Source organism: Eptatretus burgeri, chromosome 17 (assembly GCF_056783735.1).
Source record: "Eptatretus burgeri isolate ZD-2024b chromosome 17, Ebu_testis_v1, whole genome shotgun sequence".
Classification (NCBI taxonomy): Eukaryota; Metazoa; Chordata; class Myxini; order Myxiniformes; family Myxinidae; genus Eptatretus; species Eptatretus burgeri.
Genome location: NC_140977.1, coordinates 22,523,199 through 22,548,731, shown reverse-complemented (window position 1 = coordinate 22,548,731; position 25,533 = coordinate 22,523,199). Strand labels below are relative to the sequence as shown.

Below are 25,533 nucleotides of genomic sequence, written 5' to 3'. Positions count from 1 at the left end.
ATCGCCCGAGGGGTTAGGGTTAGGATTAGGGTTAGCTTTATAACGCTCCGATAGCCCGAGGGGCTAGGGTTAGGATTAGGGTTAGGGTTAGCTTTATAAAGCTCCGATAGCCCGAGGGGTTAGGATTAGGGTTAGGGTTAGCTTTATAACACCCCGATAGCCCGAGGGGTTAGGGTTAGGATTAGGGTTAGCTTTATAACGCCCTGATAGCCTGAGGGGTTAGGGTTATCTTTATAACGCCCCGATAGCCCAACGGGTTAGGGTTCGCTTTATAACGCTCCGATAGCCCGAGGGGCTAGGGTTAGGATTAGGGTTAGGGTTAGCTTTATAAAGCTCCGATAGCCCGAGGGGTTAGGATTAGGGTTAGGGTTAGCTTTATAACGCCCCGATAGCCCGAGGGGTTTCAGGCCCCGTCTCTGGTGTTTTCCCACAAAATGTTTTTATACCGACATGAGTTGGAAGCTATTAGGGTTAGGGTTAGCTTTATAACGCCCCGATAGCCCGAGGGGTTTCAGGGCCTCGTCTCTGGTGTTTTCCCACAAAATGTTTTTATCCCGACATGAGTTGGAAGCTATTAGGGTTAGGGTTAGCTTTATAACGCCCCGATAGCCCAAGGGGTTTCAGGGCCTCGTCTCTGGTGTTTTCCCACAAAATGTTTTTATCCCGACATGAGTTGGAAGCTATTAGGGTTAGGGTTAGGGTTAGCTGTATAACGCCCCGATAGCCCGAGGGGTTTCAGGCCCCGTCTCTGGTGTTTTCCCACAAAATGTTTTTATACCGACATGAGTTGGAAGCTATTAGGGTTAGGGTTAGGGTTAGCTTTATAACGCCCCATAGCCCAAGGGGTTTCAGGGCCTCGTCTCTGGTGTTTTCCCACAAAATATTTTTATCCCGACACGAGTTGGAAGCCCTGTGCTAAAAATTCCACGACAGAAAAATCCTCATAAAAAGGAAGTCTTTTATTCCCTGTGCGCTGCTTGGAAGAGCTTAATTGAGGCAGGAATTTCTCCCGGAGGTTTGGATTGAATAATTTGAAGCAACTTTTACGTAATTTTTTTATCATTGCTCCGAGGAGCATTTTCGTGGAACTGACACCATTCGCCGACAGACTTTTGTTCTTTGTAAATTACGCGGTTTTACCGCGTGAGAAAAAATCTGTGGCTGATGCTCACCATTACAGCCAGAGGGTGCTAGTAGCATTTATACGACGACTGTGGGCGTCGTCGGTTCGATATTTATTCGGTGTGCCGTCCTGATGCGGGCAAAGAAGCCTGAATTCAAGGCGGCATGCTGTTGAAGTCGTGGGGATTTGCTCCCATTGACGGTTCCAATTGTATGACCATGCATTCTGGCCTTTTTGGGGTTCGGATGTGTGTGTTTGTTTGACCATGTGCTTCAGCCTGTGGGCTGAGGGACAAGTATATACCAGTGGGACAGTCTTGTTGGACTGTGTGCTTTCGCCATGGGGCCAAGGTGCACGTTCCAATCTGTTTAAATGTTGCACACCGTTCCTTCCTGATGCCACATCCAAGTGGTGCATGACGCCATCCGTTTGTTTGTTTGTCCGGGCGATATCTCAGCCAGAGCTGAAATTTGGGGACAAAAGTGAAGATGTGCCTTTGGCAAAAACGGCGTTTTTATTTTTGGATTCATCAATTAATTGATTAATTAATTAATTCCTCATCCTGGTAATATCTCAGGCACCTTTTGAGCTAGGAAGCTGATATTTGGACATGACAGTGAACAGGTGATTTGGGTATAAAGGATATTTTTGATTTATTGATTAATTACTTATTGTCGATTCATCAATTAATGAGCCTGGTGTTGGCTTAGTGGTTAGGGCAGCAGCTTGGGATCCAAAAGGTCCTGAGTTCAAGCCCCGTTGGGCCACTGAATTAATACACCAGGGGGTTGACTCAGCCTGTCATCCTTCCGAGGTCGGCGAAATGAGTACCAGTATACTGGGCCGGTGTATACCCCGGTTAAAATAGGTGTACCCGATCCCTGTGTCGTAAGAGGCGACCAGGGTTGCGTCAGGAATGGCATCCGGCGTAAAACATGTGCCAAATCACAATGCGGATCATACGGATGATCCGCTGTGGCGACCCCTAATGGGAGCAGCCGAAAGAAGAAGAAGAAGAGAGTGTTGGCTTAGTGGTTAGAGTGGTGGCTTAGGATCCTAGGGTCCTGAGTTCAAGCCCTATTGGCCACTGAATTAATATACCAGGGGGTTGACTCAGCCTGTCATCCTTCCAATACAAGGTCAGTGAAATGAGTACCCATATGTACTGGTGGAGGGGCACTGCATCAGCAACACAACTGCACTTCCAAGAAATGATAGATACCCTGGCAGCTGAGCTGCCATACACAAGAAGAAGAAGAACAATCAATTACTTATTTTCTTTCTTTCTTTCTGGGTGAGATCTCAGCCATCCTCTGAGCTGGGAAGCTGAAATTTGGGGACAAATGTGAAGATGTGCTTCGGCAAAAAAGTATATTTTATTTTTTGATTTATCAATTGATTAATTACATAATTATTATCTATTCATTAATTACTTATTTATTTTATTTCTCATCTGGGCAATATCTCCGGCACCTTTTGAGCGAGGAAACTGATATTTGGATTTGACAGTGACCAAGTGATTTGACTATAAAGAGTATTTTTGATTTATTGATTAATCAATTAATCGATTCATTATTCATTTTTCGATTAATTTTCAAAAAGGAACAGATTCAGATGAAACAGTGGTGGTTTTGGTATGCTATCAGCCAATTCATTAAGAAATTAATTATTTTCGATTATTATTTATTTATTTTAATTATGCAATTAATCAATCGATTATTGTACACTGCTCCCTCACAATTCTGACTCCATGTGCTGCATGGCAGCATCGCTGGGCGCCGAAGGTGCCCCGACCATGTCTCGTGCTGGATGATTATTACCTCCACCACCGAAGGTGAAGGAGGTTATGTTTTCACCCCTTTCTGTCTGTTTGTTTGTTTGTTTGTGTACAGGATATCTCAAAAAGTTATGGATGGATCCGGATGAAATTTTGTGGACAGGTTTGGTGTGTGACAAGGACGAACTGTTTTGATTTTGGTGAAGATCCAGATCCGGATCCTACTACTAGAATTTTTAGATCCTCGTGGAGGATCTCTAAGTCTGACTCACGTTGTTGTTCTTCACCTTCTTCTTGTGGACTTTTTTGTTTCACAGCCTACAATTTTCATCGAAACTTCCTGAAACTTGGCATGTATATGTAAAAATACCCTGCGCAGACAGTAACCATCTCCGATTTTGAAAATTCCTCCTAGAAAAAAAGTTATGACGTCAAAATATCTCCGCAAATGGAAATCGCCGAAAAAATTATCTCCGGAACTAGACAAGCTTTTTGAATTCTGTTTGCGGGAATCGAATAGGGCATTCGCAGAGATGAATTACCCCACATATGATACATCACTATGACATCATATCAATTTTTATGACGTCATTCCTATTTTTTGACATTTTTTGTTTCACAACCCAGAGTTTTCATCGGATCTTCGTGAAACTTGCCACGTATATGCAGAAAGCCCACGCGCAGGCAGTAACCATCTCCGATTTTGGAAATTCTTCCTATAAAAAAGTTGACATAATATCGCCGCGAATGGAAATCGCTTATACCATTATCTCCGAAACTAGGCAAGCTGTTTGAATTTTCTTTGTGGGAATCAAGCCGGGCATTAGCACAGAGAATTTATCGCAAACTTGATACATCACAATGACGTAATATTCGTTTTCATGACGTCATCATTAAGAGGACGAGGATCTTAGCTCATTTGAGCTTGTTTAAAAGTGATTCTTCAACATTGAGAGATCGGGCCAAAAACGATATGTAGCACGATATCTCAAAAATGTATTGGGCCTGATATGTTCTCGTGGATCAGGCATTGCGTGGTGGAGGTATGCGCTCTACCGAGTGCCCTTCTAGTGTTTTTATTTATTTAGCATGGGGGCGGTGTACTTTGAATGTACCGCTACTCGTTTGTTTTCTTATTGTCTTGTTTGTTTGTCCGAGCGATTATCTCAGCCATCCTTTGAGCGGGGAAGCTGACATTTGGAGACAAAAGTGAAGATGTGCTTTGGCAAAAACGGTATTTTTTTGATTATTCAATTAATTACTTGATTATGATCAATTTATTCATTCCTTATTTATTTTATTTCCAATCCTGACAATATCTCAGGCACCTTTTGAGCTGGGAAGCTGATATCGGGACATGACATTTACGGAGTGATTTGGCTATAAAGAGTATTTTTGATTCATTTTTTTTGATTAATTACTTACTTTTCAAAAAGTTGATTCAGATGAAACATTGCTGGCTTCGGTTTGCTATTCGGCAATTGATTGAGAAATAAATTATTTTATGATTATTATTTATTTATTTAAATTATGCAATTAATCAATCAATCAATCAATTATTGCACACCGCTCCCTCCCAATTCCGACTCCATATGCTGCATGGCGAGTAAGTATCATTTGTACATATTGACCTCAGAAGTACACCGCTTCCTCCTACTTCTGTCTCCACGTGCTGCACGGCATACTGGAGGATTTATTTATTTATTTGGCATGTGGGCGGTGTACTTTGAATGTATCGGTACTTGTTTGGGTTTTTTTTAACCTTTTTTAAAAATTAAAAAAATGCACCTTCATAATGAGGGCAAATAATCCTGAAATCCCGATAGGTGGCTCCGTTTGATGTTTAACCAATGATGACCTTAAATCTCTGTCGTTTGACATGAGTGAGTGGCCGGTCTGAAGCCCCCGGGTTGGAGGTGACACTTTGGTCTGCACATGTGCAGGACCCACGTCCGTTTGAGATCGGGTGGGAGTGCTTCGTTACACTCCACACATTTTGGCCTACATTTACAGTGCCGATAGAAAGTTTTACCCTTCAATTTTTTCACCTTTTGTTGCCTTATAGCCTGGAATTAAATTGCATTAAATCCGATTTCTTCCACCTTTATTTACAGATCGCAACCCACAACTTCCAAGTGACAAACAAATTTTACAAATTTCAGAAAATTAATTAAAAATACAAAACTGGGATATTTTGGTTGGTGTAAGGAAGGAGTGATAGTGAGAGGGAGCGGGATTTGGGATGGTGAGAGGTGATGGAAGTAAAGCAAGGCAAATGGGTGTGCGAGTCGGGGGAGGGGAGGGGAGGGGAGGGGGGATGGGTATGGTGACAACACAACAAGATCAAACAGACATGCAAAAGACGCAGCAATGAGCACATGATACAAACAACAATCGACACCTCAACAGTTTGTTTCGAAATGCTCCTTGAAGATGAGTTTGAATGGGATGATGTTTTAGTGAAAGTTTTTTGAATTGGATGATTTTATTTTCAGATTCTATTGCGGAAGTGAAGGTGGAGTCTGAGTTAGTTGATGATTACTCCTCGATCGACAAAGGTATGAACAACACCAACATCTTCCTGTTCTAGATCAATGTGAATGATGATAACACTGCTATGAAAATGACTTGGGGGTTAATGAGGGGTTAATTATTCATCAGTTATCTCTTGATGAGCGTTTGCAGAAGTGTTTGAAACCATAATTTGACCAGGGTCAGATGTCGAGGTAGCTCCCCCTCCCTCACCATCCTCATCCTTGTATCTGTGTCTTCTCCCCATGTTCCGTACGTGTTTATCGCTCATATCACCCCCATTGTCCTTTCACACCATACGACGACATCTGAAATTGAGCATCCACGTGTACAAACCCTCAGACACACTCTGGCAAATGGTGTCTTACATGTCTGCTTCCTTGGCATTGCAAGAGTGCATGCACGACACCCGTAGGTTGGGGGGGGGGGGAGGGACCGCTCTGCAGGTGGTCAAGAAGCCTGGCTATAAAAGGCAGTGATACCTGTTGATTATGCCTGGTGTTGGCTTAATGGTTAGGGTGGTGGGCTTGGGATCTGAGGATCCTGAGTTCAAATCCCCCTTCGCTGTTGAATTAATACCAGGTGGGGTTGACTTTGCCTGTCATCCTTCCGAGGTCGGCAAAATGAGTGCCAGCATGCTGGTATCCTGTGTCGGAGTGACGACCCGTCCAGGATTGTTCCCAATAGCCAAGGAGACTGCTTAGGCAGCATCAACACTCTGCACAGAGTATTGTCCCAATGGATGTATGGATACGTGTTGATTGTTGCCGAAGGGAGAGGGAGCCAGAGAGGGGAAGAGCCATTCAGTGCCATAGAAAGACAAGAGAGCCCGGAGGGATGTCAGACAAGACTCGCCCTGGTGGAAAGGGGTATGAAGACGTGCCTGCACTAAAGCGTCCTTTGCGTCTTTGCTGACTCACACCACCAGCCTGCACCATGCCCACCCTCCCCCCCGAAGCTTCACCAGGGAAAACTATGCACACACCTACACTATCCTGTCAACTCTCCTGTTCGTCCCGTGTTCCTGTACGAGATTGTCCACATAAGAATATTTTTTTTTATAGATAGCCGCTGTAAACCGTAACCGTCCAGGTTAAGTGCGTCAATCAGGTTTCTCTGTGCTGTTTATTCTCATTATGCTTACTGTGCCCCCATCCCCATTAATTTTTTTTTTAATTTTAGATAACAAGTTGCTGTACATTTTGGGCCATATGTAGTTTTTTGGGCCATTTTGGGCCTGAAGCATAATCAAACTTCCCCTTTTTGGCCTAAAGGCCCGGTCACACCTTGACGTTTTAGCCAACGTATGCCGATTTTTGAATTTTTTTTCTAAAACGCTGGCACACGTTGAATACGTTATGGGTAAGTTTTGATAACATTGAGAGCATGCTGAAAAACACTGCCATACGTCGTTGTACGTTGGCTTTAAACGTTGTACTTTTCGGTTGTCCTCAAATTTTTTCATGCTTGAAATTTCACGACGTATGCCGGCGTATGACTCACACGTTCCGCTACGCTGGCCACAAGTTGTATGCACGGTCTGCGATCGTTGACGGACGTCAACACATGCTACTTGTAAGCTAATCATAAGTTGAGACACGCCGAGGTAATGTTTAGCGTACCCGAAACTTATTTCTAACCGATGATTAACGTGTTGTTGGCACGTTACGCGATCGTTGCCACACATCGACAGACGTTACTTTTAAGTTACTCATAGGCTGAAAGACGCCGGTATAATGGATCGTCCTTGCGTCAGCGTCCACGGCCAGGACACTTATTTGCAGCATTCTTCAAACTTTTCTTCGGCATGACGAGGATGTTCACACTTCGATGTCTAGCTTGGCTATGATTCCAATTGTCCATCGGCAGCGTCTATTTAAAATAGTCGAGTTTGAGCGTTTTAACACGTTCAGAAGAAACGCTTCAAATTTCCAAACCCCAGCGTCAAAAAACAAAGGCGAGTGACAGCAATTTAAATCGTTCATTGTAAACAATGAAAATAGCAGAGTGGTACCGTTTAAAAGTCGTTGAGTGTAAAAAAAAATCCAATTGTTGAGCGCAAGCGTCTACTTTCAATAGTGGAGTTTGAGCGATTTAGCACGTTCAATATAAACGATTAAAATTTCCGAGCGCCAGCGTCAAAAAACAAAGGCGAGTGACAGCAATTTAAATCGTTCATTGTAAACAATGAAACTAGTTGAGTGGTACCGTTTAAAAGTCGTTGAGTGTAAAAAAAAAAATCCAATTGTTAAGCGCAAGCGTCTACTTTCAATAGTGGGGTTTGAGCGATTTAGCACGTTCAATAGAAACGATTAAAATTTGCGAGCGCCAGCGTCAAAAAACAAAGGCGAGTGACAGCAATTTAAATCGTTCATTGTAAACAATGAAAATAGCTGAGTGGTACCGTTTAAAAGTCGTTGAGTGTAAAAAAAATCCAATTGTTGAGCACAAGCGTCTACTTTCAATAGTGGAGATGCAGCCATTTAAATCGTTGAGTGGCAGCCTATGAACCTACCCGTGGACACGCGGACGCAAGGACGATCCATCATAACCCACACCCTCCCCCTCACACTCACCTACTACTGCCAACATGAATAAACTACTACTAATACTAATACTAATACTGATACTGATACTGATACTGTTACTGCTGACATGGACATCGACTCAAAAAGGACTCGAAAACACTGTTGGGTTCCCCTTTTATGAACACCATTTTTATATACCAATTCCCAAAACCGCTGGGAACACGTCTTTATATGGCAGTTGTAAGCTAGAAACACGTTAATTTTTTTTTTTTTTGTCGACCGGAAGACGTCATTGGAATACGTCTACATACGTCGATGTGTGTTGGGACTACGTAAAGTATTGGTTCAAAGCACGTCAAACATAAGTTAGAAATAAGTTTCGCATAAAAAAGACATTACCGCGACGTGTTTCGACTTATGAGTAGCTTATAAGTAGCCTTTGTGGACGTGTGTAAGCGTCCACATATCGTGTGTAAAACTTATCCCCATCGCATGCGGAACGTGTGTCATACGCCGAGTACGTCGTAAAATTTTGAACATGTTTAAAATTTCTTGACGTACTCTACTTACTACGACGTATGATAGCGTACTTTAGCGTTCTACTCACGTATACCAAACTTATACCGTATTTGACGTGCCCCAACGTTTTAGACACATTTTTCTTAGGTCGGCATACGCTGGCAAGATCGCCAAGGTGTGACCGCGATTTTGACACTTCCATTTCTACGGCAGTTATGATTCGAATCGTTGTGCGTCAGCCTTTTAATAGGCTACGTCACGACATCGTCGGCGATGCGTGCAACGCGCTATGCCTAAGTTAGACTATCGTTGGGCATCGGTTGTGTAGGCCAACAACAGGTTCAGCATTCGTTGGTATAAGTTATCTACAACACAACGAAACGTTCTGTGTCCATTACTAATATGTTATGCATACGACCAACTCGTTATGAATACGTCCGAATCTTTAAAAAAAACATCAAAAGTTCAACGTAAGCCAGCGTTTTACATACATTTTAATACGTTGCCATCGCTGGCTAAAACGTCAAGGTGTGACCGGGCCTTAAATTAATAAAAGCTAACCACACCGCATCACAAATCATTCGCGAGTTTGGAGCGCCTCCTTCGGAATTTATCTCTCCAGTCTTGGGAGTTTATCTCTAGCGGTCTCACCGCACCCGTTTGGGAGGTCAAGTCCATTACAATACAAATGCCTTTTAGAGTAAAATAAACTGTCACATGGTTTGCAGGTGAAGTTCCTTTGGTGAAGTCAGAAACTTTTCAAAATAACATTCTTCAGACTTCCCAGGATGCTTTGAGCAATGAACGTGTAAAGCAGGAACTGTGCGATTCTCTACCCGTGGAGCCGAGCAATGCTGCTCAGCTGTTCAAAGGTAAGCCGAGCTCCGTGGGGAACGCATCAAACCGTTTACTTTTTTCGTTTGTTATTTTTACCATCAAACTATTTCTTTGCAAATCCTGCAGAATGACGTATCCATTTTAACTGTGTGCACCCAATCGGGTTTGTTTATATTAACTCGGAAACATCTCGAAGATGTCTCCTACCTGCTGTTTCATTGAATCCATTCAAAATCCTGCGACCAAGTTCCACAGTGTTACGCTCGCCTACACCAACTTTGGATGATTTACTGTGGAACTGCGTTCTGTAATTCAGTTTCACGAACGTCTTGAAGATGTCTGCTGTCTGTTGTTTCATTTAACACAGCGTATTAAGTTTGGACCTTTTACTTTTAACATCTGAGGTCAGTGTTTGTTTGTTATGACCAACGCCCTAATATGGGATAAATGGTCGTTAAATGAGTAGTAATAGTAGTCGTAACTAGGGAAGGGATATTGGTTGCAATTAAAATGTAAATAAATCTTTCTGTATTTTGTAGTTCTGGCCTTTACTTAGGATTTATCTATAAGCTTTATGAGGATTATAATGGGGAAGCAATTGGGCACAACTTGCAAGGGGATAAACCAATAGGAAAGGAAACGAGAGAGAGAGAGGGAAAGGAAGGAAACACTGGGATCAACAATTAAGAGGGTTGGATTAGCAAGGTTTTTTTTTGTTGGGGTAATAAAGATTTTGTAATTATGATGTTTTTGATTCATTAGTAGCCACCATTTTAGTCAAGCTTGAGGTATGCATCCCATCAATGAAGCTCCCAACTAGAACGGGCACTCATAGAGCGCATACCTTCGCCGCCACTACTTTTTTTGTTCTTGGTATGAGTGTGGGGAACTGGTTTCATATGAATGGTCTTATGACACAAACCACATATCTATAATGTCATGACCCCCCCTGACTTTCGGGGGCTACGGACTAAACAACAATCAACTCACGTCGTTTTGGCGAGTCTTCACTCTAAAGCTCGGTGAATACAACGTTTTAACAAGAGAAGGTAATCTCGTTTGATGCTGGTTTCATGCAAATCGAATAAGAATTGACTGAGTTATGCCGAAAACCGCATATTTTTCAAGGGCGTGACCCCCCCCCCGACATTTTACCCCAACTGATGACATGTGTTATGACGTCATTGTGTCACAAGATTGGGCATTAAATTCTGAACATTTTGGTGCTGGGTTCATGTAAAGCGGACAAGAATTGACCACGTTATGACAAAAACTTGAAAAAAAATATTTTTCAAGGTCGTGACCCCCCCTGACCTTTGACCCCTAACCGGTAACAAGAGTATGGGCGTCATTGTGTCATATTGCATATCACAAGGTGAGGCGTTGAATTCTGAACATTTTGGCGTTAGTTGCATGCAAATTGAATAAAAATTGACCGTGTTATCGTAAAAAGACGATTTTGACCTTTTCGTGACCTTGACCTTGACCTTTGACCCGAACGATCCCAAAATCTAATTGAATGCTTCCTGGCTAATAACCAATCATCCCACCAAATTTCATGCAATTCGGTTTAATACTTTTTGAGTTATACGAATCACAAGATTACAAATAAATAAATAAATACACGCCGACCAAAACATAACCTTTCGCAGAATGCGAAGGTAATAAGACGAATTTATCTTCCCACCATCTCTCCGAATGAAGACTAACTTGCGCTACGACAGCATTTTGGATTCTGTTATACTCTTGATTACTGTTTCGTCACTCTTTCTCTAAATAACCATTCTTGCCATTTCAATGACCACCTGATAGGACTGAATACAATTTTTCAGGCCATTTACAGAAAGACAGTGGTTGTGTCACTCACAGATAACCTTACAGAACATCAAAACTGCTCTGACACTTGCAACATGACTTTTAATCCAAGTAAGTGTTACATACTCACAGTCCATCTCTAAAATTGTAAACCAGCCAACTCTCGTATTTATTTTGAAGATTAACCTGTGAAGGAAGTTCATTCATGAGAATTCCGTGTGTCTCAGCATTTGTGATGACATGTCCATGTGGGGTTAACTTAACATGTGAGCCTCTAAAAACATGTCCACATAGACTGTACATTCTTCACCAAGCCAAGACATACCTTGCTTCTTCTTTTCAGAGCACTGTGGAATATTGTTTTGTTATTCTCGATTGGCTGGTTCCCTTTGTCTCTTTTCTGAATGTTGTAAAGGCGAAAGGTCTGACAATCATTGACTGAGGACCAACGTCTGCTATTGCTGAAGCCAAATTGGTAGAGTTTTAATATTCCCCATTCTCATACAGTCCTGCATCCTGCTCCCCTTTAAACCGACCACCACTAGTTGTCCTACTAGCATGAACAATAATGCATCTGGGTCCAGTCTTTGAATGGGGATACACAGACACCCGACTAAATATAAAAGGACCACACATAATAGCTATACGCTGTCCAGAAAAAAAATCATAGTTTGCCATACCAAAGCAGAAATCTTAAAAGGTGCTGCATGACGCCAAAACTAGGACAAACTAAGTTCAAGATGAACAGAATATATTTTGAAAGTGAGCTGGTCTATGCAGAAGGAGACCATCCTCTTTTGCAATGTAGTATAATCCATAAATAAGGTATTGGGGATATACAGAAGAGGAAAACGTTTCGAGGACCAACTGTAAAAGTAAAAAGTATTTGCAAAAGTGAATAAAGTCTTACTTTTACAAGATTAAAATCCACAAATACCGACCCAACGAACATAAAGGAAATAACTGATGAAGTCAAAGATGCAGCTAAAGACCAGAGGGAGATGACACCAGAACAAATAATTGAACATAATAAAAAAAAAATGGTCAAAAAAAGGAAAATGGATGTTACACAAGGAACTTTCATGCAGGAGGAAGCTATTTGACCCAACAAGGCAACGATAAATCAACACCACATTCATTTAATCAAACAATTTATCAACTTGTTTTTATCGGTGGGGGGTGGGGGGGCGGCAAAGTAGTGGCAATTAGAACAGTGGAACGGGCACAGACATCACCAAGGGTGATATTAATTATATATACTCTCCGCCATTAAAAATCCCAGAATACTGTATGTAGAATTTAAAGTGTAATTGTTAAAGGACTGTTTCAGTATTCATTCCAAGAGTCTTTTTGGAAGGAGGGATGTGCAGAACACTCGATTGCAAGTTTCCACGTAACGTAAGTACCTCGTGCAATAATCGTTCACCACGTGCAACCCATGCACCTTGCGTTTTGAGGTGACAGATGGCATTCTGAGCAAATATGAACGTCTTTCTAAGACACCGGCGTGTGGATCATCCAAAAAACACACAGATTACATTATTTGACAACCCATTTACAATGCCACTTCTGTCAGAAAATGAGAGGAATCAAATCATAAGACACCTTCAAACAGGGTCTGCCATTAGCCATGTGGAAGCCTCTTTTCCGTTTCCCAACAGGAACTGTTTATGAACTCATAAGACGTTATCAAGCCACTGAATCAACAAGAGAGATGCTAAGAAATGGATGTCCCAGGATAATGACTCTTGCTCAGGACCAATACATTCATGTGGCTCATCCATGCAATCAGTTTCAAACTTCCCAAATTACTGCAAATACACTCCCTGGATCTTGATACATTGATTGCTGCCGAAAGTGGACATACCCGATATTGAGATTGTTTCTTCCACGTTGGATCACGATGTGAAAACATTCTCCATAATGCAGCATTACATCATTAGAGCACAATGAAGTAAACATGTAATTATTCAACATTTATCTCTATCAGAGTTTTGCACATCATCTGCGTCCCATGATGTTACGTAAATAAATTGCAGCAACAACAATCACGTGTTCATTTATTATTATTATTATTATTATTATTTTTATAGCAGGGAGTACCTATACATATAAACACTGTACTGGCCAAAAATGAAAGAACACAGTATGTCCATTTTCACAATTTCAAGAAAATCAAAGTTTAGTTTCAGTGCTTAGCCACAAAGCACTGTGTTTTGTTTTTTTGTTTTGTTTTCAAACAAAAAGAATGGACACACACACATCAGTTAAACATCAAACGGAACCACCTTCGGCCCGGTGATCAGGTGGTTCCGTTTGATGTTGAACTGATGATGACCATATAATCTTTGTCTCTTTGACAGAATCTCCGGGCCGAAGCCTCTGTGTTGGAGGCAACACTTTGGTTTGGATTGTTGTTCAATGGGGATCAGCGGAGTGCTCATCACTCGCCTCATGTTTCGATTTTCCTGCTGGTCACATCACGTGCCTTCTGGTTGAATGGTTTGCATTAGAAGGAACAATTATCTGGGTGGCAGACGGATGGTTGTTCTGTGCGGATTATACGGTTTTACCGTGTGAAACATAATCCGCGGTGATGCTCACCATAACAGTCAGGAAGTGCGTTTGATGTATGTATGTATGTATGTATGTATGTATGTATGTATGTATGTATGCATGCATGCATGCATGCATGCATGCATGCATGCATGCATGCATGCGGGCGGGCGCACGCACACGCACGTATATCTATGCAGTATCTGTGCTGTGTTGTTCAGCTGGCACGAGGGAGGAATGCATGTCATGTTTTCATTCCTTTATTTTGTTTGTATTTTGTTTAAAACAAGCCTGTGTCTCTGTAGCCACGTGTAGTAAGGTGTTTTAAATTGCAGAGTGGGAGGTGTTTTTAATGACGTGGCGGTGGGGTATTTGTAATGACATGGCGGTGGGGTGTTTTTAATGACGTGGCGGTGGGGTATTTGTAATGACATGGCGGTGGGGTGTTTTTAATGACGTGGCGGTGGGGTGTTTTCAGTGAGGTCAAGTATTTAATTACACATATGCATTTTAGTGAAAACAAGCCGATGCTTCTGTCAACATTAAAAGCGTTGCATCTGGCTCAAGCCTAACACTGCAAATCCCCCAGTCAACACCATCCCTACTGTGAAGCATGGTGGCAGAATCATGTTTTGGTGCCACTTTTTTATAAGCAGGGACTGGCAAGCTTGTCAGCTTCGAAGGGACAATGGACAGCGCACCAAGTCCAGGAGAATCCTTGATGAAAACCTGCTTGTCATCCATAAATCTGAAACTGGGTCAGAGATTCACATTTCAGCAGGACAATGATCCGAAGATAAAGCTAAAGCCACACTGGAGTGTCTGAATAAGAACAAAAAAAATGTTCCTGAGTGGCCTAGTCAAAGTCCTGACTTGAACCCAATTGACCATTTATGACGAGATTTGAAAATTGCAATCCATTGACGAGCCCCATCAAACATGGCAGAACTAGAGCAATTTTCAACTGAAGAATGGGCAAATATTTCACCATCTTGTGGTGCAAAGCTAGTGGAGATCTCCTCAAAAAGACTCATTGCAGTCATTGTGCCTGTGTGATGGGAAGTCCTCACTTAGCTCCACCTACAAGAGGTTTTTACATATACGTAATTAATTAATCTGTCTATACTATTTATAAATTACATACACTGCGTTTTCAGCATCACGTGTAACAAACAACTTACTCTGACAGATCCCTGTTACATGGCAATCTGACTTACATGAAACACATGGACCATATTGCGCTTAAGGCCCGGTCACACCTTGACGTTTTAGCCAGCGATGGCAACGTATTAAAATGTATCTAAAACGCTGGCTTACGTTGAACTTTTGATGTTTTTTTTTAAAGATTCGGACGTATTCATAGCGACTTGGTCTTAGTATAACGCATTGGTAACGGACACAGAACGTTTCGTTGTGTTATAGATAACTTATACCAACGAATGCTGAACCTGTTGTCGGCCTACACAACCGATGCCCAACGATGGTCTAACTTAGGCATAGCGCGTTGCACGCATCGCCGACGATGTCGTGACGTAGCCTATTAAAAGGCTGACGCACAACGATTCGAATCATAACTGCCGTAGAAATGGAAGTGTCAACATCGCGGTCACACCTTGGCAATCTTGCCAGCGTATGCCGACCTAAGAAAAATGTGTTTAAAACGTTGGGGCACGTCAAATACGGTATGAGTAAGTTTGGTGTACGTGAGTAGAACGCTAAAGTACGCTATCATACGTCGTAGTAAGTAGAGTACGTCAAGAAATTTTAAACATGTTCAAAATTTTACGACGTACTCGGCGTATGACACACGTTCCGCATGCGATGGGGATAAGTTTTACACACGATATGCGGACGCTTACACACGTCCACAAAGGCTACTTATAAGCTACTCATAAGTCTAAACACGTCGCGGTAATGTCTTTTTTACGCGAAACTTATTTCTAACTTATGTTTGACGTGCTTTGAACCAATACTTTACGTAGTCCCAACACACATCGACGTATGTAGACGTATTCCAATGACGTCTTCCGGTCGACAAAAAAAAAAAATGAACGTGTTTCTAGCTTACAACTGCCATATAAAGACGTGTTCCCAGCGGTTTTGGGAATTGGTATATAAAAATGCTGCTCATAAAAGGGGAACCCAACAGTATTTTCGAGTCCTTTTTGAGTCGATGTCCATGTCAGCAGTAACAGTATCAGTATTAGTATTAGTATTAGTAGTAGTTTGTTCATGTTGGCAGTAGTAGGTGAGTGTGAGGGGGAGGGTGTGGGTTATGATGGATCGTCCTTGCGTCCGCGTGTCCACGGGTAGGAGACATCTTTTCACCATTGTTCGAAGTTCTTCGCGGCTAATTTTTTATGGGGCTTTTTCAACAATGAGCTATAGCTTGTTTTTACGATTTAGGTCTATTCATAACGGGTTGGACAAATGCACAATGAACTAATAATGTGCATAGAGCGCTTTGATTACTTATAGATACGATATACCAACGAATAATTATCATGAAGCCGGCGTTCACAAACTATGCCCAACGATAGCCTAACTTATTCATATCGTGCGGCAGTTTATCTTTGCCGGTGACGTAGGGTTTGCTATTCATAGGCTGCCACTCAACGATTTAAATGGCTGCATCTCCACTATTGAAAGTAGACACTTGCGCTCAACAATTGGATTTTTTTTACACTCAACGACTTTTAAACGGTACCACTCAGCTATTTTCATTGTTTCCAATGAACGATTTAAATTGCTGTCACTCGCCTTTGTTTTTTGACGCTGGGGTTTGGAAATTTGAAGCGTTTCTTCTGAACGTGTTAAAACACTCAAACTCGACTATTTTAAATAGACGCTGCCGATGGACAATTGGAATCATAGCCAAGCTAGACATCGAAGTGTGAACATCCTCGTCATGCCGAAGAAAAGTTTGAAGAATGCTGCAAATAAGTGTCCTGGCCGTGGCCGTGGACGCTGACGCAAGGACGATCCATTATACCGACGTCTTTCAGCCTATGAGTAAATTAAAAGTAACGTCTGTCGACGTGTGACAACGATCGCGTAACGTGCCAACAACACGTTAATCATAGGTTAGAAATAAGTTTCGGGTACGCTAAACATTACCTCGGCGTGTCTCAACTTATGATTAACTTACAAGTAGCATGTGTTGACGTCTGTCAACGATCGCAGACCGTGCATACAACTTGTGGCGAGCGTAGCGGAACGTGTGAGTCATACGCCGGCATACGTCGTGAAATTTCAAGCATGAAAAAATTTGAGGACAACCGAAAAGTACAACGTTTAAAGCCAGCGTACAACGACGTATGGCAGTGTTTTTCAGCGTGCTCTCAATGTTATCAAAACTTACCCATAACGTATTCAACGTGTGCCAGCGTTTTAGAAAAAAAATTCAAAAATCGGCATACGTTGGCTAAAACGTCAAGGTGTGACCGGGCCTTTACCACAGTCCAGCTATGGATACCTCCCCCTTTTCCATGCAACAATACTTTTGCAAGCCACTGTAGCTCTGAATGCATTTTACTTACAACTCGCAAATACAATCCATCGTTTTGCTGACGGGAATATTAAGAGAGGGAGTGGGTGGGGAGGGAAGGAGGGGGGGGGATGGGAGAGAGAGAAAGAGAGAGAGGAGGGGGGAGACATCCCGGCAGATGTGACGCCCAGTTTAACCTCCATCCAAGAGATGGCACACACATTGATGAATCACCCTGCCTGTGAAACACCGGCATGACAGTTTATAGCTGGGTTGGAGATTCAAACTGAGGATGGACAGCTTAGAGCGAGTGTGCGTACCTCTTGGCCTTCCTGCCGTGGTGTGGGTTCATTGCTTTGTAGCAACTGAAAACATTTTTCAATTCTCTCTTGAATACGGAGTTCACTTGTCCTGTAGCTTTACTCATTGTAATCCTCCAACTTATTTTGCCTTCTCAACTCCGGGAATGTCCCCACAGAGAACTGAGCCGCGGTATCACCATGGAAGCTTAAAGACATCAAAGTTTGTTGAGTGCTCAACAAGTGGCTTAAGCACTCAAGCAAGCACTCCAACAAAAGGGTTGATAAGAAATGGCTGGCTTGGCAAGCGATAGCAAGCTGATTGGCAATGGGACACACTCGCAAAAACAAAAACATCGGTAGTTTATTAAGATTTTCAGATTTCACTCCCGATTGACACTTATTTAGTCCACGAGATCTGATCCTGAAAGCCAAAATCACATTTCGATGATGTACTTTAATTTGCCCATGAGAGTAGATCATGGAAAATCGCATCATATGTTGCATATAACCACTCCAAGCATATGTACACACATAACGTACATCAAACACAAAGGTTTTCCTTGAAAGAGAGTTCTTCAAAAGAGGAATTCAAGTGGAAAACTGGTAAAATTCAATTCAAAAATATATCAAGCCACAGAGAACACAAAATGTCAGTCTTTGCTTTTCACAGCACAAACCAACATGGAGGATCTCCAAACACTAAGTCGATGGACGTTATTTTTTATGCATCTATGTCAAAGTGGCAGGTGGTATTATGAGGCAGATAACACAAAATGACGTGGCGGTGGGTGTCAGCCAGGTGAAACAAAGCGGTCGTGCAAAAAAGAAATTGCACAACGTTTTCAATGGGCGAGGCACCACCTGAGACACCACAGGGCATCTGTGAGATCACAGGGCATCTGTGAGAGTAGGTCGTGGAAAATCGTATCATATAATGCATGAAATATCTCCTGACTCCTAATTTGAAAACTATAGCTCTTACAAAAGCGATGTATACATAGATTCGTCGGTATGAATATCAGGCATTCGATGATATGAGTGAAAAAGTGGGAAAAAGAATTGAACGCTTTATCGTTTACGTTGCGGCCTGTTCCAAGTCAAGGCATTGTTGAGCAGGCCAAACAAAATGGCGGCTTAAGACCCCAGTGAGGTGACAGAGGGTTGACGAAGATGGCATGCCACCATCTTTGTAAGGCATATTTTGTTGTTGTTTTTGTGATGAGAACCCCCTAAATTATCTTCAAAGGGGTGATTAAATTTACCTAAACACCCAGTTTTCATTAATGCACTCCATTGGAGTTCCCTTCTTATGCATGCAAAGTTTGTGGCTTCTAGGTTTCATGGTTTTGGAGTTATGGAGGGCACACTGAATGACACACACCGACATTTATTATTACAGAATATGAGGCTGTAAAGGAACATGTATATCTGAGATATCCGAGGTGCAAGCAAATACTTGCATCTCTGAAGTCATTGGACGAAGTATGGAACTTTGCGGTGGAGGTAGTTGTGGAGGTGGTGCTGCACGTCACGTGAAATCAACAAAACCACTTTTTCCTGCATTTGTATTTCTGGAGGTCAAATATTGACCAACAGAAGGTCAGATTATTGGGTTTACGTTTCCAAGTCTGTTTCAAATCAACACCTTTCAGGAGGTAGAAATGTAAACACCTGCAAGACAGGTGTTGTGATGACGAGTTTGTTTTGAAATGCTCCTTAAAGTTGAGTTTGAATGGGATGTTTCATTTTCAGATTATATTGTGGAAGTGAAGGTGGAGCCCGAGTTCGTGGATGATTGCTCCTCGCTTGTCAAAGGTCTCAACACCAACCACAACAATCCTGTTATAATTCAATGTGAATAATAATCACAATGACAACACACACAAAAATGCCTTGCACACAAGGATACACACAAGAAACTTAGATGCAGGTAGAGGCCATTCGGCCCATCATGCCTGCGCCACAACACCACTAGTCTCATTTATCAACACCATACCAAAACAAGAAAAATGCCAAATGTTTTTTGAAGTGTTTTTTGTTTTTTCATTCCAGGGGAGGGGGCATGGACGCTGATGGTCTTGGGTAAAAACACACAACATCAACCACACAACACCCCTTGACAAGACTCCCACCAACACTTCGCACAGATGCACACAATCACCCATCAATGTTCAAGCTGCTTAAAAGTCCTGCCAACATCCCTTTACCCCTCTCTCTCCAATACTTCCAGGTACCTATCTAATTCCAATTTAAACTTATCCACTATTTCTGCTGCCACTACCTTTCTAGGGAGACCATTCCATGCATTAACTACCGTCTTAACTCTCCTCTTATTTACTCTCAGGCGATGGCCCCTGATCCTATCACTGTCTACTTTGCTGAATAATTATTCTTCACTAATTTTGTCTAAAACTTTTCATTATCTTAAACATCTCCATCATATTTCCTTATAACCTCCTCCTTTCCTTGTCTCCTTCAGCCGCTCCTCATAGAGTCTCGCTCGGCCCGGAATCAATCTAGTAGCCCTTCGCTGAACCCTCTCTATGGCATCTATGTCCTTCGGGAACTGTGGTGACTAAAACTGCACACAATATTCTCGATGTGGCCCTCACTTAATTCCTGTACAATGTTAACACCACCTCTTTTGATTTATAAATGATCCCCCTCTGAACACAATCTAAAACCCCATTTGTTTTACCTGTAGCTGCCTGACACTGTGCTGACTGCTTACCTCCCATATCTATTACCACCCCCAGATCCTTCTCCTGTGTGACACGCTCCAAAATTACCCCTTACATCCTGTAATCTATTTTCATTGTTCTTTCCCATCCCCAACACCTTACACTTGCTCAGGTTAAATTACATCTGCCAATCTTTTTCCCAATTTATGCAAGTATCAATACTTTCCTGAATCTGATCACTATGCCCACTCTGCTATCCACTTTACCTCCAAGCTTCGTATCATCTGCAAATTTGGAAAGCTTACTCTTCACCCCATTATCCAAATCATTGATGTAAATAATGAATAATAATGGTCCGAGTCCTGATCCCTGAGGTACCCCGCTACTTACATCCTCCCACTCACAGCCACCCTTTTCTTCCTATCACGAAGCCAGTTTGCAATCCAATTAGCTACCTGACCTACCACTCCACAAGCCCTCACCTTGGGTAACAACCTCCGATGTGGTACCTTATAAAATGCCGCCTTATCGTCTAGATATACAATGTCCACTATCATTCCCTCATCCACCCAATCAGACACTGCTTCATATAACTCTAAAAGATTTGTTTGACAATAACTACCTTTGGTAAACTCATGCTGACGACCTTTAATTAGTTTGTATTTATTTAAATGGTTCCTCATCTCGTCCCTAATTAATGTCTCTAACACCTTCCCCACAACTGAAGTCAAACTAACAGGTCTATAGTTCCCCAATTCTTCTCTGAATCCTTTCTTAAGGCCCAAGTCGCATTTGCTCTGCGGCGAGGATACGGCGGCTGTACGCCCTCTGAATTGACAGAAACGTGCGGCGGCCGCAGAGTTTCTGCGGTGGCCTCAGGGTGGCCCTACGCCGTTTGGCTATATTTTACAGGCCGTAAGGTTGCCGTGGAATTATAACGCGGAGTTATAACTTTTTTCATTTCTACGTTCGCCGTAGCAATTCGACAAGCTGAAACAAAAAAACTGGTAAAAAAAAAAAAGAAAAAAAAGAACCCACTCGTTACCATCCGTCTGGCCACATGTTCGCCTTAGGGCCCCCCTGCGGTCGCCTTGTAGTCGCCTTGCGGGCACCTTGCGTCTGCCTTGAAAATTCTATAGCCGCCGCAGGAACGCCCTAAGGTCACCGTGCGACATCAAATCAAAGACTGTACGGCACCCCCACTTTTCGGTCTCCACATTTTATAAATATGCCGTGCGGCTACCCGAAAAATAAAAACATATGTGACTGCTACATTGTGTGACCGTGGAAATACTGCGGCCGCCGTATAATTGCTAGTGGCCATAGATTTTGAAGACCCCACGGCCGCCGTGGCAAATGTGACTTAGGCCTAAATAATGGTGTTACATTTACTAAACTCCAATCCTCCGGTACCTGTCCTGACTCCAGTGAGCGATTGAAAATATCCGTTAACATATCGCTTACCTGCTCAACCACCTCCATCAATACTCTCAGGTGCATATTATCTGGCCCCGGAGCCCAATCTACTCTTCCATTTCGGAGCTGTTCCTTTACTTCATACACTCCGATATGGATCTTCTGTAAAAGCCCTTCTTCACCTCCTTGATAGATACTCTCAGCTATTGGTAATTCTCCTGACTGTTCTTGTGTAAATATTGAAGCAAAATACCTGTTTAATAAGCCTGCCATCTCACTTTCCTCACTAACCACTTTCCTAGTGATATTCCTCAATGGGCCCACACTGGTCCTAACTTGTTCTTTTCCCCTGATGTACTTAAAGAATGCCTTGCTGTTATGTTTAATATTCTTTGCCATGTCCTCATGCTCTCTTTTTGGCTGTTAGGGTTATTTTCTTAACTTGCCCCTATTTTCTCTGATAATGATATAAATCTAACTCCAGTCCTGTTATTTGAAACCTAATAAATGCCTTCTGCTTCTCCTCAATAGCGTTCCTTATCTCACTGCTCAACCACCCCGGTCTCTTTCTTCTTCTAGTTTTACACCTCATTGGAATGTACTTATTCTGCACTCTACACATTTGGTCCTTAAAGGTTTCCCATTTCTCTGATGCTGATTGTCCTATTGTTAGGCTTATCTACAAAATGGGTTAAAAAGCAATCCTGGACTAAATCTCAAATATCTCCTCCTGAGTAAACATTAACTGTTCTATGGTTTGCAGGTGAAGCTCATCTGGTGAAGTCAGAAACTTGTCAAAGTAATTTTCTTCAGACTTCCCAGGATGCTTTGAGCAATGAGGGTGGAAAGCAGGAACCATGCAATTCTCCAGCCACAGTGCTGAGCAAACCTGCTCAGCCACTCAAAGGTAAACCGAGCTCCGTGGAGAACACATCATACTGTGTTTACTCGTTTCATTTCTTCTTTTTATAATGAAATGATTGAATTCAAATCCCTTTCAGAATGACAGATAATTAAATTGTGTTCACCAAAAAAGGCGTGTTTGTCAACGATATAGGAATAGGAATACCTTTTGCATTTAATACACCCAGATAACTTTCTGTACTTTGTATTTTTTGGCTTTAACTCACGATTTATGGGACACATGAAGTGAAAGTTTGAAAAAGTCTATTTCTCCAATGCATGGTGTGAAAGTTTCATTGGAAATAACAAATCCATTGAGGTTAAAGGTTAATCTTAGGGTCTTGAGTTTGAGCCTCTGCAAACTGTTGAAATAACATCAGGTGGGTTGACTCAGCCTGTCATTCCGAAGTCGGCAAAATGAGTTCCAGCTTACTGGGGTAATAAGCCATTTGAGTGCCCTACATCAGAGTGGCGACACGTCCATAATTGGACTCCGAGCCAAATGAAACTGCGTCGGCAGCCCTATGTGCCAAACGGCATGAAAGGAATGGTTATATGCTGGTTCATTTAGCGAAGTGGCGCAATGTATTCAGCTTGGACGCTTTCCATTGAAATATGAGATCTGGTTTTGCTGGATCAGATGTGAAAATCCACACCATTTCCTGCAGTCTTCCTTGTCCTCTGTGATCATTGTGTTGTTTTGATTCATCAGCAGCCGCTGTCATAATTGAGCTTGTGAATACCACCATGCAACTTATTGGTCTAATCTCTCCAATTGTAGACCAGCTTGCACTATGACAGCATTCTGGATTCTATCACATTCAGGATTGCAGTTTTGACGTCACTATTTCTCTGGAAAATCAATCTTACCATTTCACGGACCATCTGATCAGACTTATGACAATTCCTCTGTTCATTGACAAAGGCAATGGTTGTATCTTTCACAGCTAGCCTACAGAAAATCAGAAAATGTTCTGACACTTGGAACATGACTAACTTCAAGTATGACCTATATACTCACAGGACCTCTCTGCTAAGCCAGCCAGCCATAATACCAGCCAAGTCTCGTATTTATTTCGTGGATTAATATTTTAAGAGGGTCATTTTGAGATGCCAACTTTTTGCCAACAGCCAGCCAACTTTTTGAGATAGAGTGATATATTTAGTTTTTGGCCCTATCTTTCAATTTTAGAAACTCGGCCTGTGTTGAGCTTTCGACCTTAAAATTAATTGGTCGTTGGATTCCATGACCTGACATGGAAATGCTCTTCAAATTTCAAGTTAATTGGATGAAAATTGAGGATTTTAGAAAATTTGGCCCAAATTGGCCTTTTGGCCTATTTTGACTTTTTGTTCTATGTTTACCTCAACATTAATAAGTGGTTGAATTCAGTGACCTGATATGCAAATGCTCTTCACATTTCAAGTTAATTGCATTAAAATTGATGATTTTAGAAATTTGGCATATGCTGACCTTTTCGCCTACAGTGATCCCAAAAATAATAGGTGGTTGAAATCAGTGGCCTGATATGTAAATCCTTTTCAAATTTCAACTCAATCAGATGAAGATTGAGGATTTCAGAAAACTTGGCCCAAATTGGCCCATTGGCCTATGTCGACCTTTTGGCCTGTTGACCTCAAAATTAATAGGTGGTTGAATTCAGTGACCTGACATGCAAATGCACTTCAAATTTCAAGTTAATTGGATTAAAATTGAGGATTTTAGAAATTTGGCCTATATTTACCTTTTGGCCTAAGTTGACATCAAAATTAATAGGTGGTTGAGTTCAGCGACCGCATATGCAAATGGTCTTCAAATTTCAAGTCAATCGGATGAAAATTGACAATTTTAGAAACAAAAAAAATCTGGCCTATTTTGGGTTGACCTTATGGCCTATATTGACCTTTTGACCTGTGGTAACCTCAAAAGTAATAGGTGGTTGAATTCACTGACCTGATTTGCAAATCTTGTTCAAATTTCAAGTCAATCAGATGAAATTTGAGGATTTTAGAAGATTTGGCTAAAATTGGCCTTTTGACCTAAGTAGACCTTGTCGGTCGACTAAATTTTACAAAACTTCAATGCGGGACTGTCACAGGGTCAGACATTAATCTCTGAAAATTTCAGAACGATCGGTTGGGCGGTTTGGCCTAGAGGTAAGCGTACAGACAAACAAACAAAGAAACACACAAACACACAAACAAACAGAAGCGATCAACATACTTGTCAATTATTTTATTTTTTGCCAAGTAACAAACGAATTATCGCACTCACAGTAAGTGCCATGCCGTGCCGAGCCGATCCATGCCGAGCCGAGCCAAGCCGAGCCGAGCCGTAGCAAACAAACGGAGGCGATCAACATACTTGTCAAAAAGAAAAAAAAAATTGCCAAGTAACAAACGCACCCAAATGCAATACCCTCTCCAATACCGCGAGGGTAACAACAACAAGAACAACAACAATGTATACTGCACATCCTCCAACAGCCCCAGTCATCCCTCGGTTCTTCTTTGCACTGCCAATGAACCCTTTTGGGAGCACTGTGGGGTATTTTCTCGATAGTGGGCTGTGGTAACCCGTTGCCCCCACCTCTCTTTACGGACATTGTAGAGGTGAAAGCTCTGGAAATCTTTCTACGTTGCCAGAAGGGTGAATAAATGGATGTATTTGACGGAAAGTTGATTGAAGTGTGCCAACTGCTATGGAAGCTACGAGAGGCTGACATTTCGGGCATGAACCCTTTGTCGAAGTAAACCTTTTGCTTGCTATACACTGTCCAGAGTAAATTGAATAACCTTTGGTAAAGTCATAGGTAAAGTAGTTTGTTTGTGCTCAGTAAATGTCTGACCCATTTAGGCAGATCCAAAATTCTTCCATCTTTAGCTCACCTGAAAGATAGTTCCAATGAGCTTCTGGGATGATCCGTCTCAGTCATCCGTCAGTCAGTCAGTCAGTCAGACAGTCAGTCAGTCTGTTCATCCATCCACAAACACTTGCAACTTCTTCTCTGAAATGACACACACAATTTTTATGCAACTTGACCACAACGTTCATCA

The 25,533-nt window shown here is 42.0% G+C and overlaps 1 protein-coding gene across 1 annotated transcript in view; it reads left to right on the top strand.

The window, feature by feature from the left end:
- The window catches only part of LOC147009534 (uncharacterized), a 62,987-nt gene that overhangs the window by 1,496 nt on the left and 35,958 nt on the right, over positions 1-25,533 (top strand). The window contains exons 2-6 of the mRNA XM_085861195.1: positions 5,396-5,458; positions 9,208-9,351; positions 19,229-19,330; positions 19,529-19,558; positions 22,337-22,480. Coding sequence (XP_085717321.1) covers positions 5,396-5,458; positions 9,208-9,351; positions 19,229-19,330; positions 19,529-19,558; positions 22,337-22,480 — 483 coding nt within the window. The remainder of the gene's footprint in view (positions 1-5,395; positions 5,459-9,207; positions 9,352-19,228; positions 19,331-19,528; positions 19,559-22,336; positions 22,481-25,533) is intronic.